General features: G+C 37.7%; 1 protein-coding gene across 2 annotated transcripts in view; it reads right to left on the bottom strand.

The window, feature by feature from the left end:
- Positions 1-17,366, bottom strand: part of LONP2 (lon peptidase 2, peroxisomal) — a 98,137-nt gene that overhangs the window by 20,435 nt on the left and 60,336 nt on the right. For both annotated transcript variants that reach the window (XM_022555161.3, XM_089902995.1), the window contains exons 10-11: positions 17,155-17,281; positions 13,108-13,241 (exon numbers count right to left, since the gene is read on the bottom strand). In XM_022555161.3, coding sequence (XP_022410869.1) covers positions 13,108-13,241; positions 17,155-17,281 — 261 coding nt within the window. The remainder of the gene's footprint in view (positions 1-13,107; positions 13,242-17,154; positions 17,282-17,366) is intronic.

The following is a 17,366-nucleotide window of genomic DNA, read 5'->3' as shown; positions in this document are numbered from 1 at the left end:
CTTGGAGTCAGATAGCCTGGGTTTGTGGTCCATCTCTTACAAGCTTGTATGATTTGGGGAAATTTCCTTAACCTCTTTTTTTTGGTAACTCTTTTTATTATGGTAAAATACATACAACATAATATTGATCATTTTAGCCATTTGAAGTGTACAATTCAGTGGCATTAAATACATTCACAATGTTGTTGTAACCTTCACCGCTATCTATACCCAAAATTATTATTATTTTTTTTTTGCGGTAGGCGGGCCTCTCACTGCTGTGGCCTCTCCCGTTGTGGAGCACAGGCTCCGGACACGCAGGCTCAGCGGCCATGGCTCACGGGCCCAGCCACTCCGCGGCATGTGGGATCTTCCCGGACCGGGGCACGAACCCATGTCTCCTACATCGGCAGGTGGACTCTCAACCACTGCGCCACCAGGGAAGCCCCCGAAACTTTTTTTAATCATCTCAGTATAAACTCTGAACCCATTAAATAGTAACTTCCCATTCTCTCACCCCCACAGCCTCTGGTAACCTCTATTTTACTTTTATGTCTCAATGAATTTGCCTATTCTAGCTACCTCATATTAAGTGGAATTATATTTGTCCTTCAGTGTCTGGCTTATTTCACTTAAGCATAACGTTTTCTAAGTCCAGCCATGTTGTGGTATATATATCAAAATTTTATTCCTTTTTATGGCTGAATAATATTCCACTGTATGCAGACACCACAGTTTGTTTATCCATTCATCCTTTGATGTACACTTTGGTTGTTTCCATCTTTTGGCTACTGTGAATAATGCTGCCATGAACACTGCTATTGTCTGAGTTCCTGCTTTGAACTCTTTTGGATATATACCTAGAAGTAGAATTGCTTGGTTACATGGTAGTTCTACATTTAAGTTTCTGAAGAACTGATGGACTGTTTTCCACAGCAGCTGCACCATTTTACACACCCACCAGCAATGCACGAGGGTTTCAATTTCTCCACATCTTCACCAATGCGAGGCTTTTTATTTTCCACTTTATTTTATTACAGCCATCATACTAGGTGTGAAGTAATATCTCATTGTAGTTTTCATTTGCGTTTATCTAATGACTAACAATGGTAAGCATCCTTCCATGTGCTTATGGGCCATTTGTCCATCTTCTTTGGAACAAGTGTCCGTTCAAGTCCTTTATTTTTGAACTGGGCTGTTTTTTGTTGGTTGAGTTATAGGAGTTCTTTATACATTCTGGATATCAATCTCTTATCAGACATTTGATTTGCAAATATTTCCTCCTATTCTATAGGTTGTTTTTTCTTACTTTCTTGACTGTGTCTTTTGATGCACTAAAGTTTTTAATTTTGATGAAGTCCAATTTATCTATTTTTTCTTTTGTTATACCTGTGCTTTTGGTGTCATATTCATGAAGCCATTGCCAAATGTAATGTCATGAAGATTTTCCCCAAACCTTTTATGCCAGGAGTTTTATAATTTTAGCTCTTATGTTTAGGTCATTGATCAATTTTTAGTTAACTGTGGTATATATAATAAGGTAAAGGTCCAAATTCATCCTTTTGCATGTGAATATCCAGTTTTCCCGGCAATCATTTGTTGAAAAGACTTTCCTTTCCCCACTGGTCTAGGCATCCTTATTAAAAATCAACTGACCATATATGTGACCCTTTATTTCTGTGCCCTCTATTCTATCCCATTGGTCTCTATGTCTGAACTCATGCCAGTACCATACCAGCTAATTACTGTAGCTTTGTAGAAAGTTCAAACTCGGGACATGTGGGCCCTCCATTTTGTTCTTTTTTAAGATTGTTTTGGCTATTTGGAGCCCACTGCAATTCCACATGAGCTTGAGGATAGGCTTTTCCATTTCTCTGAAAAAGGATATTGAAGTTTTGGAAGAGACTGCATTGAATCTGTAGATCTTAACAATGTTAAGTCTTCCTATCCATGAACCAGGATATCCTTCCATTTACTCAGATCTTTAAAAATTTGTTTCCAGCAGTGTTTTGTAGTTTTCAGCACACAAGTCTTTCACCTCCTTGGTGAGATTTATTCTTAAGTATTTAAGTCTTTCAGATGTTCATTGTAAATGGAACTGCCTTCTTAATTTCATTTTCGGACTGTTCATTTCCCTAATCTCTTTAAGCTCCATTTCCTCATATGAAAAGAGAAAAATGGTACCTACACTTCAAATAGTTGTTATAAGGATAATGGATATAGGATATATAGGAATAATGAAAGCATAGTATAGCTACTGAGGTTAGACTTGGAGCTGTTCGGCCTAGATTAAAATCTTGACTGACATTTACAACCTGTGAACCTTGGGGAAGTTACTGAATCTTCTGTGCCTTAATCTTCTCATCTGTAAAATGGGCCTAAAAACAATACCTATCTTACAGGGTCATTAAAGGATTAAATGAGTAAATACAAGTAAAATGCTTAGGACAGAGTCTAGCAAATAACAGGAACTTTATAATGACAATTAGCCTTCCTGCCTGGACTACGACGTAGCCTTCTAATTTGGTTTCTCTACCTATCCTACTATCCCTTTTATTCACTACTTGTAAATGAATCTTTCTAAATCACTACTCTAATTACATCATTTCCAGACTTAAAATCTTTACTAGTTTCTCATTACAAATTAAGCAAATTCTTAACTTCTAAGAGGTGCATCCAAGATCTACCACCATATAGTATCAAATTACCTTTTTAATCATAGTTCCCACTGGAATCCCTTTTAAACTGAAGGAGTAACCGCCACCCAGGAAACAACTAACATTTATGCAGCAAAATCTTGGGTAAGAAACTGCGCCCTAGATTCCCTATTTGTAAAATGTCAGACTAGATGAACTCTAATCTTACCATACCAATTTATCACAGTGCCTTATACAATAGAGGTATTGAATTATGGTCTGCTGAATTAAGTTGAATTTGGCTACTGCGTTTTGGTTTTTTTTTTTCATTTTATTGGAGTACAGTTGATTTACAATGTTGTGTTGGTTCTAGGTGTACAGCATAGTGACTGGCTATTGCATTCTTAAATCTTTTTTTTTTTTTTGCGGTACACGGACCTCTCACTGTTGTGGCCTCTCCTGCTGTGGAGCACAGGCTCCGGATGCACAGGCTCAGCGGCCATGGCTCACGGGCCCAGCCACTCCGCGGCATGTGGGATCTTCCCGGACCGGGACACGAACCCCTGTCCCCTGCATCGGCAGGCGGACTCTCAACCACTGTGCCACCAGGGAAGCCCTTGCATTCTTAAATCTTAATAACATCTATGGACAAATGACAAATCACCAAAACACTTAATCATTACTTTGATTTGCCAAGAAACTATCAGGTCTTTAATACTGGCTTTGTCAAGTAAATATAAAGATTTTTAATAAATGAAAATTAAGTATGTGACAAAATTATTACCGAACGATTAAAATTTTTTCTTGAAACTTGAATCCAATCACACTGGGCTCCTGCATCTTGAAGAAGCAGCAAAATGAAACTTACAGATTGGTTGAACTATATTTGTGTGCAGGGCGTAGGACGTGTATTACTAGGTATATTAACAGGTAGTTGGCAGAGAGGTCGTGTATGAACCAATGAATGGGAATACTGTTTACATCTCAATTCCTCAGCATACATGGGTATGCAAACATGGATCCAGACCCCATTTAGGCATGAAGAGAGATTTGTATGGCTGCAGTTATAAAACTACTTTTTTAAAAAAAAAAACCAAGTCTACTTTACAAATTTAGATGAGATGCTGAGATTATAAGTGGCTTTGTTATTTCTTACAAGATAATAGAAGTATGTGGCTCAAAGCTAAATTGACTATAGGTAAAAAGCATTTGAGAGCCTTCTCTTAGGAAAGCAGAAAGGGGAAAACAAAATATCTAAATACAAATCAGAGAAACCTGAATATTTTCAACTATATAATTTGTCTGTCAGTTTCAGGTTAATCTTTTCCAAAAAACCATCTTCCCAGCCAGAGGAAGTGTGCTACACGCAACCGAGATTCAAGTTACTGACCCTGGCTGCCAAAGCATTTGTGCCTGCATATTTTCAATCTGCTTTTCTTTCTTTCTTTCTTTCTTTTTTTTTAAATGAACTAGTTGTAATGGGGAAATCTGTGGATCAAATGCCCAGAAAAACCTTCATGCTAGCAATAAAATATTTTAAGTCCTTTCTGCCAATATTTTCTTTATTATTTTGGGGACGATAATACAACCTTAACATTATCAAATACATTTTCTTTCAAGTTTTACCTACTAAACATTTCTATATAATAACTGTTGAGATATAGATGGACATTAGGATTGTGAACCATTTCTCAATTTTAGTAATAGTTATCTATTCATAAAAATAAAGAACATCAAAAAAGGTATCTGGAAAACATTTTTTTTTCCATCTATTTACCTATTCAAATCAATTCTAAGGTAAATAAAAGACCATTTTATCTCGATTTACTAAAAGCAACTTTTAAAAGCTACAATATTTATAATAAATAAAATGAAGCTTTCAATGATCAAGTCAATGCCTCTACAGCACTTTAAAAACCATCATTTATCCCACATCTAAAAATTATTTGTTTATATATCTATCTCCCCCAGTGGACTACATACTTGTTAGTTCTCTTTCATCTCCTTCCCAGAATCCAATCTAGAACCCGGCATACCATAAGTATTCAGTGACTGTTAGTTGACTCACTTACTGAATAAATTAGTATTATACAAGGGTCCAAAACATAGGACCCTAACTTTATACCAGACAAGAGAGCTTGTACCGTCTCCCAGGGGTTTTTTTTGCATTAATAAATCTCATTTCCTGTGTTAGAGATTCAGAAAATAGTCTTGGAGAATTACTTGGATTAGCAGTTAAGATGCAGACACCATCTGTAGTGGTTTTTTTTTTTTTTTGTAGTATTTTTTAGAAGTATTGTTTTACTATCTTGTAACTTAGGGCTGGTTTTGATAATATATGTCAATGACACCCAAAGGTAATATATATGTCAATGACACCCAAAGGTATCTTCCTATATGATTCATTAAATGGAACAATGACTTTTTAATTTTTAGACAATATTTGATTTTCCTGTTTCCAAACAGAGTTTAAATAACAAACGTTTGTCTCCTATCTTACGTAAGTAGGATTTTTCCTTTATTACAGCTTCCTTCCAGTCTACATAGGCAAACAAATCTCTTAAACCAGGCCAGTACTGAAGAGGGAACAATCAGTAAATCAGCATAAATGTAAGAACAGAATATCTTCATGATACCGGCAGTAGATACCAATATAACACTTTCATCTCAAATTTGAACACCACTTGATTTTAGATGTATGGACACAACATGCTGCCTAATATCCCTACAAATGCAAAGGATTTAGCATAGAAAGTCTTAAGCTAAATTTAATTAGATCTTGGTTTGCAAAATCCAATTAGCTGTAACAGAACCCTACAAACCCCCAAAGCTTTAGAATCAGCAAGCCAGGTAGGTGCCCTGGTACTAAAACTTTCTGAAGTCCATATTCCTTAACAGTTAACCTTAGTTGTTCCTTTGACTATTAGAAAATTTTATTTGTCCCGAGTCACTAATACAATCAAAGGAAAGATAAGCATGAACAGATGAAGCAAGACTTTAAATACTAAAAATGCAAAATGAATCAAAACTTGTTAGCCCTATCTGTGCAACCTGGGTCTTTAATAAGAACTCAGCTTAAGTTTGATGGATGGATACTCAACAGCACAAACTTAAATGCTGGCTTAGAAAAATCCTTCTGATAATAAAGCGTCTTAGATTGTGATGACTACTGAACTGCTACAAGCCTTTTAAATCAGTAAATTCTGTAAGGATGTGCAGAAATTCTCGAAGTTGCTGCTTAAAGATTAGGAAAATGTAGGCCAATTTAAATTCGGCCCCCATAACAACACTAAAACTGTGGCTTGTCACACTGTATTCAAAGACCTCTTAACATCAGACGTAGGCGTTTCTTCAGAAACTAAAAATCTAACTTCTGAGTATTATTATAACAATTTAAAATAAACAGCCCAAGCATCTGGTCTGTGGTTTTTGGGTTCAGAGGCAAACATACAAATTACTCTCTCTTTTTTGTTCTAACTCTAGCCAGAAAGGAAGATATGGGATTTGGGTTAAAATGTTTGAGGATTTTTATATGTAACTGGAACCAAGTAATAAGAAACGACTCAATTAGCCTCACTTTATTAAAAACAGCTAACAAAGTTTTTATGTCCTCAAACAAAACAAAACAAACAAGAACAATATCAACAAAATCCACATTAAAAGCTGACAAGTAAAGGTTGCTTCCGTTGTTACTAAAGAATCATTCATTTGCTTGTGGATCTTATTAAGCTTTTCTCCCCTGAAGGTCCAGCCAACAGAGTTATACAGCTATTCTTAACTGTTCCTGCAGCACAGAAATTTCCACTCTCTGTTAACAACCCAAACCACAGGTCTTCTTTAAAACCCTAAACAAACTATTTCAATCTTCAGGAACGGGGGTTGTATTAATAGAAACGAAATGTATAATAACCTTCTTTAAAATAAGTAAAAAAAAAAAAAATCTGTGAGAGCCAGCCTTCAAGATGGTCCCCAATGATCCCTACTCCCATGGAGTGCCATCTCTCACAGGGTTGGTCTGTATGACAAACGGAATGTGGCAGAAGTGAGGATTATAAAAGCCTGCAGCTTCTGTCTTGGGCTCTCTGTTTCTCCCTTTTGCACAGCACACTCTCTGGGGAAGCCAACAGCCGTGTCCTGAGCCTAGGAAGAGGCCTAAGTGGCGAGAGCCTCAACATCTGGCCAACAGTCAGCAAGGAACCCAGGTTGCTATGAGATATTGTGATTTTAAGAAGTGTTTCTCATCTGTATCTGCCCATCATCCAGGCTCACAGTTCCCAAAGCCTTTAGAATATCCTAAGTGTTGACAGTGATAAAGCTGTCTTTTGTTATGTGAATGAGGTTGACTTTTAGGGGCACCTAGGATGGGTGCTGGTTGCCAGGAGATTAGAGGGTTGAAACTTTCTGTCCCACCCACTGGTATCTGGGGAGGGGGGAAGGGTCTGAGGTTGAATCAGTCGCCACTGGCCAACAATCTAGTCAATCATGACCAAGTAACAAAGTCTCCATAAAACCCCCAAAGGACAGCTTTTTGGTCCATTTTTGGAGAGCTTCCCTGTGCCAGGGTGCCAGGCCCCAGGTTCCACGACGACGTGGTCTCCTTTGTTCCGAACCTCACCCTATGTAGCTGATTTGTATCCTTTAATATCCTTTTATAATAAATTGGTAATCTAGTGGGTAAAGGGGGGCATCTCCTGAGTTTGGTGACACATTCTAGCAAATTAAGCCCAAGGAGGGGGTCGTGGGAAACTCCAATTTGAGCCAGTCAGTCCGAAGTACAGGGAATGACCCTGGTGTATGACCTGCCTCTAGTGGAGGGCAGTCTTGTGAGACTGAGTCCTTTGCCTGTGGAATCGGATGCTGTCTCTAGGTAGGTAAGTGTCAGAATTGAGTTGAATTCTTAGACACCCAGCTGACATCCCAGAATTGCTTGTTGGTGTGGGGAAGCCTCCACATACACAGTGGAATTGGGTGGGTCTCGGAACCCTTTTCAGCTAACAGCCATATCAGTGAGCCTGGAGGCAGATCCGCCCTGAGCTGAACCTCCAGTTGGCTGACAGCTTGACCAGAACCTTACAACTACCCAGCTAAACTGCTCCTGGATCCCTGACCCACAGACACAGTGAGATGATAAACACTTGCTAACTGATTTACTAAGTTTTGGGGTAATTTGTTACACAGCACTGAATAATGTAAAATCCAATAGATAAAGGGACAGATCCTGCAACAGTTAGAAGACTGCTCCAAGAAGTCAAAGACAAAAGAATTTAGCAAAAAGTTACACAAAGCTCAGAGGTTACTTCCTGAAAACATTATATATAGTATTTTCCATTAATATAAGAAATTCATGACATTAGACAAGAGAATGGATATGCTTCAGATTTGGCGATGACTAGTAGGAAAAAACAAAAGAGCTGAAAGGATCAAAACCACTTGTTTCTCCTGCAGGAACAGCTTCCTGTTTTGGTTACAAAGGATTCATGCTTAAAATAACCATCGTAAAGCATGCTGAGGGTCTGAGAAGTCAATGGCAGGAAGCCACAACAAAGAGCCCTGAATGCAGCCCGACAGAAGATGATTCCTCCAGAGAAAAGGACCCAAGAAAGGCTAAGGAAAAAGCTACCCTAGCAAATGAGTGGGATGTAAAGTGAGGAAGGCCCATCAGAATGCGGCTCCCCTCTCAGCATCTGCCCGCCGCCCCGCTCCAGCAATGAGCAGACTTGCTAAAGTGGCAGGCAGGATACCTCTCCTCCAGCCGGCATACTCTTGCTGACAGCCAAGAGTGTGGTGACCCAGGAAAATTAAGCTAATGAAGGAGGAGAATAGTGCTGTAAACTCTGAATATTTTATTTTGATGCATTGTTAACTGTGAAGTCTGGAAAGGATACACCAAAAATTAAGGATATTATATCTGCCTGTTTCCACTATATTAGGTTGATTTCACTGTCCTACATAAGGCAAACATATCAGAGAAACAATACATGTCGAAATGCAATTCAGTCAAACTGGGACCCAGACTGAACTAGAGAAACTCCTAGAGTTAGATTTGTGGTCTAGCCAGCCCAATGTTCTGTGGCCAGTGGGGGCCCAGGGCATCTATCATGAGAGGATAGGCATGTTTTCACTGACATCAAATCCTAATGCTTGTGATTCATACCACCCAACCACTTAGCCCTTTTTCCAATCTACAGCTTCTGTTTTCTTATGGACTGGGAAGTAGACAGCTAAGTTTATAATGATGTGTCTGTTAACAGAGTCAAATAGGCAAGGCTTAGTGTTTATTGGGGAATTCTGTGAAGGGACTTATGAATCAAATCAGGGTCAAACCAGACAGCTGCTGAGAATCCTACTCAACTAAGATTTTATAATAGTCAATCAAGTCACCCAAAGGTACGAAACAAAGGCTATAGAGACTGGTAATTCTTCATAGGCATTTTTTCTACCTCCTTTGTCTATCGTCACTATTTCTATTCAACACCTTCCTGGAGGTCCCTGCTAGTTCATTAGGAAAGAACTGAAATAAAAGGTATAATGATCAGAAAGGAAAAAGTAAAAACTGACATTATTTGCATTTGTGATAACTGATGGTATATGTAGAAAATCCAGAAGAGTCTACAGTAAGAATTAATAAGTCAATTTGGCAAGTTTGCTGGATACAAGTCAATGTAGTATTCCTATATACTAGCAACCAAAAAAACTAGAAAATTAAAAATACTATTTATAATGATACACACACATAACACACACATACAAGGATCAATTAACTAGGAATATATTCAATATCTAAAGAAAAATATGCAAAAGCTCACCACTGAAAACTATTAAAACACTTAAAAACATTTATTAAGACAAATAAATGAAGCTAGTCATGAACTTGAAGACTTGATAATATCAAATTGTCAATTCTCCCCAAACTAATTTACAGATTCAACGCAATCACAATCAAAATATCAGAAGGTGTTATTTATTTATTTACTTATTTATTGGTAGAGATTGACAAGCTGATTCTAAAATTAACACAGATATTTGACGGACCTACAATAGCCAAGGTAATCCTGGAGAAAAACAAACCTGGAGGATTTACACTACCAGGTATCAAGACTAAATGAGATGCAGTCATTCTTGAAACCGTGTTTGATGCTGTCACTGGAAATTTCATCCAAAGTACCCACCCCCACTTACCATAAGTCAGCTAGTTTAATTCATTTTTCCTTTAAGTGTTTATCTAAGATCTCCATAACATAACCACATACATATTGCTTTAAGTGACATTTGAAAGGCTTATTCATAATAACATCTAACACACTTCATGAATAACTGCTAAACCCGTTAATTTTGTCTCTTTTTTTCCTAAGCAAATTTTCAGGTGACGTCGATGAGAACAGTTAAGAAACTAACATCTTGAGGTACATTAAGTTTAATGTAGCTCCTCCAATGAATACCGTATTTTTCAAAAATAATTGAGAGTGCTCCATATTCTGAGAAACTTTATAAAGATTGGTTATAAAGTGAATCTTTCTTTGCTGAGGATAATTTTTGATGAAAAAATCTCACATTAACTGGACATATACGGTACATGAGTGACTGAACAAATGGACATATGCCTAACGCTTTAGAGAGAAACATCCAAATCTGCAAAACTGAATACATGGAACATGTGTGTCCTTGGCTAAAGGCAGGCAAAAGCAGAATAAAACTTTAGCTGCCAACTTTTATCTTTCAACCTAATATCCCAGAAAGGAAAAGGGCAATTCAGAACACACTAATAACATACAGAAAAACATAGGCAGTGCTGCTTTTATGAAATAATTCCCATACTTTATAGGGAAGTGACCGAAACCATAAATATTCCTCCTCTAACACAAATCAATTGGAAATCTCACCCGCCTTTTAAACTCTGTTATTTGTTCTGACAGTTAAGACCCCACAAACACAAAGACAACTGTTCACAGACCAGTATTTCTGGGCCTACTCCAGAAAGTTTGTTCGATATGCTGAGGTTTCTGCCTGTCTTTAAAGCTTGTGGCCTGAAATTACTTTTCTTCCTGGCAGCAACTCTAGGTCCAGCAATACTTTTAACATTAAAAATAGCTCCCTCACTGCATTACTTGAAATTTCTAAAACAACTTCTATTTTAGACTGTAATTTTATGTAATTCATTTCTTAATGAGCAACTTTCAGTTACTAAGCTAGCTGCATTTGAACTTTGTGGCATGAGAACCCAATAGAGACTTTTTTTTTGTAGAAATTTTTCTTTTGGCTTGGTTGAGGTCGTAAACATCAATTCAGGATACCTTATAATTATTTTACTAAAATCTGGAGGAGAGTCACCTACATACTCCAGGGTATCTTACAATGTAAGACCCAGCTTGGAGTCCATGTATCTCTAATAAGAACTACAATCAAAATCATCCTCTCAAGAGACAAGTACTTGTCCTAATTATTTATTCATATGGGTGTCCTAGGTAATATCTTAACCACCCAAGTCTGCTTAACTATGTTATCTTTTACGAATCATGTGAATCATGGATTTAAAAAAAAAAAAACCAAATAAATGTTACCATGAAACACTGGATGTTCTCACACGGTTCACAAGCTGAACAAGTTCTTGAGTATTTCTGGGTTACCTTTAAATAGCTAATGTGGTCACAGATGTTATTAGAAATATGCTAATGGATGTATATAAGCACTGTATAACTACGGAACGCTTCTCTTAACATCAAATCCCTCTGTATGTGTTATTATAAATTCCAAAATAAACTGTCTAAATCCTAAACACAATTTTCAAAATGTGTTAACCAGATAAACTCATTTCACTCTCTGCCTTTCTATTACATCACAGACAAGAACAAAAGGACACAGGCTCGGGTGCCAGAGGCCACAGCACGAAGGGAGTGTTCTAAGAATAAAAAGGGGAAACTCGTGAGGATCTAGCCCATATATTTAGAAAGGGAAAAAAGATTAAAAAAAACATTAGTTCTACACTGTCACTGTCAGCTACACCGAGTGACACGATTCTTAATAGGCTATCACTCACCTAGGGTACGTTTTAAAAATTCAGATTTCTGAAAATGGTGGTCTGAACATGTGTTTATCTTTAAACTTCCTCTCCAAATCCTATTAAAATGACAAGAAACAAACAAACAAAAAGAATAAACCCACAAGAACAAAAAGAGTAAGAAAGAAGAAAAGAGATGTTGACAACATTTTGGATAAGTGCAAGTAGATGGGCAAGAAGTAATAAACACTTAGCAGGTTAGAAAATGTGGAAACTTTAATGTCTGTGAGGGTGGGGGTGCGGTGGTTATCCACAAAGGCTCAGGAATTTGAGGTACTCCTGAAAAGATGGGTGAGAAGTGGGACTAAAGACAACAAGTTTTTTAAGTCTCTGTAAGAAATAATTATGGGTTTAAGATCCCTCTCCTACTCCACGTAACAAGGGCCACCCCCCTCCCCAATTCAACAGAAGGTGGGAGGTTCATTCTCTGGAGAAATGAACCAGTGAGGTTCTAGGCACAGTGCGAGCAGGGGTGCAACACATGTGAGGAAGAGGAGGATTTGGGAAAGTCTACTCTTTGGATGATAATACTGCGGTTGAATGTACTGCGCTTAGCAATAGAAGGAGAAGCAGGGAAGATGTTTAACTGCATCTGTTCTACTGAGCTTACCACAAATTATATGGTTTGTGATATGGTTCTTCAGCCATATTCATCAAAGTCCTTTCTAGAAAGACCTACGGAAATGGTAGAACATCTAATAAGTCTCTTTCCTATGAAAGAGTAAAGAGATTCTCTACTACTCAAGTCATGTGTGTGAAAGCAAATTTTGGCAACTACGCAGCAGCATGGCCTGGGGCAAGAAGTTAAGACATTTTAACTGGGCACCGAAGGAAATGTCCACGTGTCATTAACTCGAGGAATAGACTCCTTCCCTTTTTTTCCTTGTCACCACCTCCACAATCCTTTTTCAAAGAAAAAATAGTTTAAATTACATCTTAAATGTGTATCTATCAAAGAAAATGTGTGAGAAAAACAAATATTACACATGAAGCTATTCCAGAGAACAAAGATCTGCCCTTGCAGTACTTGGACAGCTTGGATTTTTTTTTTTCTCTTTTCTTTTTTCTTTTTACTGTTGTAGCAACTTTCTATGCTATAAATATTGAATGACTTAACAATCTGGATCAGAAGGAAAAATGAGAACGCCAGAACCCAAACATAAAGTGTACCATCATTACAAAGCTGGAGAAAAAATATCCCTAAAGCATTAATACTAAGTATTATTCCTGCTAAAACTCTGTATTATTTGTAGAAAAGAATCCTCTTGATAAAATACATCAACCATTAAGTTTTACTTACTCACTGGATGCATTTACCAGTGGAGAAATATGTGCCATTGCTCCAAGGACCACCCCACACTTTCCCTCCACATCCAACTTTTTTTGCCATTTACCCCTAGCCACCAAGCCTGTAGGCACCAGATCAAAGTCACAGACCTTCTCCCTCAGCCACATCAGGACGGTCCAACCTGGCCTCTCTGTGCTGTCCCTCTGCCACCTTCACAGCAACAGCTCGGCAAATGGCCCCCAGCTTCCTGTCCAGAGAGCGAACCCCTGCCTCTCTGGTGTACCTGTCATCAAAGAAAAATATTTTATTTTTGGCTAAACACCACCTGTAAAAATAGAAGTCATGTGATTAACAACTATCCTAAAGGAAGTGTACATTTACAAGTTTATTACAGTTTCCTGAGTACTAACTGCCTCACCTTTAAAAATTCCTCTGTATTCTTATTTCTTAAATATTCAGAGTATTTCCAGCTACAACTTTTCCTTTTATATAGAATATCTTGGACCACTACGCTATACTTAAAAGTGAATTATTGGTTCTTCAATTTACAGCGCCAAAGTAAATTTAGCAGCACATAAAACATGATTTACTCCTTGATGATATGTGTAAGTGCTTTCTTAAAATCTGTCGATTTAAGAAAATTCTGATAAATTTATTACACATGAAACATTGCTGAAAGAATCAGAAAAATAATTTTTTTTCCAAACTAAAGCAAAAATAATTGGAGACAGAAATCTAGTCTTTACCTGGAACTGTGCTAATTACCTCTATTTAGTGTCTTTTCATTGTAGAGACTTCTAAAGAAAGAAATATGCTAATGATGCAAGCATTGTGATATAGTGGAAAAGGTTCTAAATGTGGTTAAGCAGAGCTGTCTTAAAAAACATATATGTTAGACTCAAATTCCATAAGCCACTTCATCATCCTTTATACAGTATAATCATTTTGGCCACCCAGCTCTGGATGAGTTTGAATGGACAGCATCAGCTAGAGAATGCAGTTTTATCTGAAAAACTGGATTTGATTAGGCAGCCAGACATATATTCAAGACTCTGGGGAAGCAGATTTTTTAAGTTCTGAGAAAGGACAAATAAAATTCTTGGCTAAACACTCTAAAGTAAAAAACTAATTTCAATCAAAGGAATAGGAAGATAAAGGAATAAAGTCCATATTATACAAATGCATGTAATTTCAGTAAGAAAGAAAATAGGGAGGCACTTTAAAAATAAACAAACCAACATGCAAAAACAAAAACCAAAACCCAATGTAGCTTCCTAGACAACTATTTGATGAGCTCAGATGAAAGGGTTTGGACAAAAGATGAAAGAGAAGGGCCTGAAGATGCTTACAGAGGGATGGTCTGAACATGCAGAAATGGTACCAGGAAGTTCAGAATGAACTGGAGCTTGCCAAAAATAATAAGGACATCAACAACAAGAAAAAAAAACTTTTTTAGGTGTTTGGAACAATCATGGGCTAGGAACTAATGCAGACAGTATAATATTAACAGCGACTGGAGGAACGTAGACACAACTGCTGGTTTGGTTTAGTAATTTTAAACCAAAAATGGAAGAATCACCAATGTCAAATAAGAATTGGTTAATGTTTCCTAACCATGACTAGATGATCATGAAGATGCTAATTTTCAGAGGACATAAAACTAACGTACTGGATGATAATCAAGATTAAAAAAAAATCAATTTGCTGCAATGGTAGCTGAAACTAACATGTATATTAAAATATACATAATTATAAACGTCTACATCTGGGCTTTAAAAAATTCAACCCTATAAAGATGGAATGAGATAGACCAAGTGCAGCAGAAATTCAAAGAACTAAAGGTGTTGGGTAACTATATGTGCAATAGGCAAGAGGATAACCTAAAAAAGCTAAGAATCTCGGGCCTCCCTGGTGGCACAGTGGTTGAGAGTCCACCTGCCGATGCAGGGCACACAGGTTCGTGCCCCGGTCCGGGAAGATCCCACATGCCGTGGAGCGGCTGGGCCCGTGAGCCATGGCCACTGAGCCTGCGCGTCCGGAGCCTGTGCTCCGCAACGGGAGAGGCCACAACAGTGAGAGGCCCACGTACCGCAAAAAAAAAAAAAAAAAACCAACAAAAAAAAAGCTAAGAATCTTGAGACAGTCATAAAATAATACAGTCAGAGGGTAAGAAAATCAGTGGTCTTCTTACACCGTGAACTGTTTAGGCCATGTCTGAAACACTGAGTTCTGCTCTGGGTATTTATTTTAAAAGAGACATTGACATCACAGAAATCTTTCAGAAGAAGACTAATCAGGAAGGTGAAAAGTCTTGAAAGTGGGTCAAGAGGAATGGTAAAGAGAATAGGACAGGAGATCAGCTCGGTGCTTTGTGACCGCCTGGAGGGGTGGGATAGGGAAGGTGGGAGGGAGGGAGACACAAGAGGGAAGAGATATGGGAACATATGTATAACTGATTCACTTTGTTATAAAGCAGAAACTAACACACCATTGTAAAGCAATTATACTCTAATAAAGATGTAAAAAAAAAAAAAAAAAGAGAATAGGAATATTTAGCCTGAAGAAGAGAACATTTATGGGATGTGGACCTGACAGCATTTTTTTTTAATACCAGAAAGGCTGTACAAGGGAGGAATTAGATTCTAGGTGTACATATAGGGCAGAATGAGAAAACTATAGGGAGGTGAATATAAAAACTCTTTTATAACAATTATATTTACTCACCAAGGAGTGGTTTGCAGTAAGCACTGTAATTCAAGCAGTCTAGTTACCCTGGGAGGTAAGGAGGACTAGATGACTTCTAAGACTTCCTCCCCTCCTCCCAAACAGTATGGGTCTATGACTACGACACAGGAATAGATGAAAAACACATGAAAGATGAAAGCCTATGTCCTAAAAATTGGGTAACTCACTAAATACCCAAAACTTGCCTGGAGGAGCAAATACCTGTGCTGTTTTTATAAAAATTAAAACTGCTCAGAGAAATTTCCTAATGTTCACAGCTTTTAATAGCTGATGTTTTGAGCTAAAAAGTATATAAAAAAGAAATAATTCTCCAGGCAACAACTGGGAAATACAAATAGTGATTATTCTTCAAGTCATTAGTATTTAGCTCCAGATAAGCTATGAATGGATATTTTTCTCTATCACTCATATTTTACAGATGGGGAAGCTATCAAAAAGGTTAAGTGACTTGTTGAAAGTTACCCAAAGACATGAGAGGTATTATCTGGAATAATGATATTTTTGGAAGACTCTGGCGCAGAAATCACCTACTTTATTTCCCCTGGCATTATCCACACAATAAATCACAAGTTAAGAAAAGGAACTCCTAGGTCAGATTGAGTCTTACTTGTTTCATAAGTAAATTTAAACAGACTTCCAAATAGACTTCCTTAAGAAGGCTGGCTTAGATCAAAAAGCAGCCTGACTGGCCAAACTCTAAGTCAAAGTTCAAAACAGAGGGAGACTTCACTTCTTTTGAAAAAACAGTGGTTACTGGGAACGGGCTGCATGAGGAGTCCTGGCAGCCTGACACAATTTGCCAGATGATGCAACAGACCTGCAATACTGAGCCAGGAAAACTGTGAGAGGCTATTGTAGATAGAAGTTCTCAACAGGATATATTTTCCATTCAAACATGCCATCTATAAATCAGACTCAGCAATACTCAGATAATTTATGCGCTGCTTGCCACGGGCTTAACCAATTGGTAGCTAACTCGGGAAAATACCTTCTCTGTTGTTCTGGTGTTAATTCTGAAGATGAAAACACTAAGGATTTTTTAAAAATCTCTCAAAGAGAAGAAAAGAAAATCTGAATAACTTAAAACTGATGTCTGAAAGTACCATCTCACTCTCAGGAGAATTCAAGTTTCAAGATCCTGGGACATAAAAGGTGTCTCAATATTTTCCATGTTTTTGGTTGTTAAATTTATCAAATTAATCCCTTATATTGCAACAGTGGAAAAGTTGAAATTCTGGCTCAACTGAAGTCCTTAGTTATCTATGAAGATACTCTAAATGCCTTCCCTGTGAATTTCTGCCTAATACAGAGCCCTGTGTAAATCAATAGTTATGGAAATGCTTGCTGGGAATCTGCTGGAGAGAGAGAAATGGATGCTGTGAGTTGCCAGTGAAATAGGAATCTCGTTTTCAGATTTGAACATTATTGAAGCCTCAGGACGGCTGACTAACCTGGTGATGATGTCGAGAGTAGTAACCTGAGGGATCTGGATCTGCTGAGGAGTCAGCCCATGCTGTTCCAGTTGCTTTGGGATCAAGTGTCTGTGGGCAATCTCTATCTTTTCCTCTTGTGTATACCCTGGAAAAGAAGCGATTTTGCTTTGTGATTATTCACATTGCTTCCACAGTGCCATGCTTCATTCATAAATCCAACACAGATGCAA

The sequence above is a fragment of the Delphinapterus leucas genome, chromosome 20 (assembly GCF_059928025.1).
Source record: "Delphinapterus leucas isolate spDelLeu-1000000601 "Yukka" chromosome 20, BTC_Dleu_Yukka2, whole genome shotgun sequence".
NCBI classification, from domain to species: domain Eukaryota; kingdom Metazoa; phylum Chordata; class Mammalia; order Artiodactyla; family Monodontidae; genus Delphinapterus; species Delphinapterus leucas.
The sequence above is the reverse complement of the archived record's forward strand: the minus strand, read 5'-3'. Positions and strand labels throughout refer to the sequence as shown.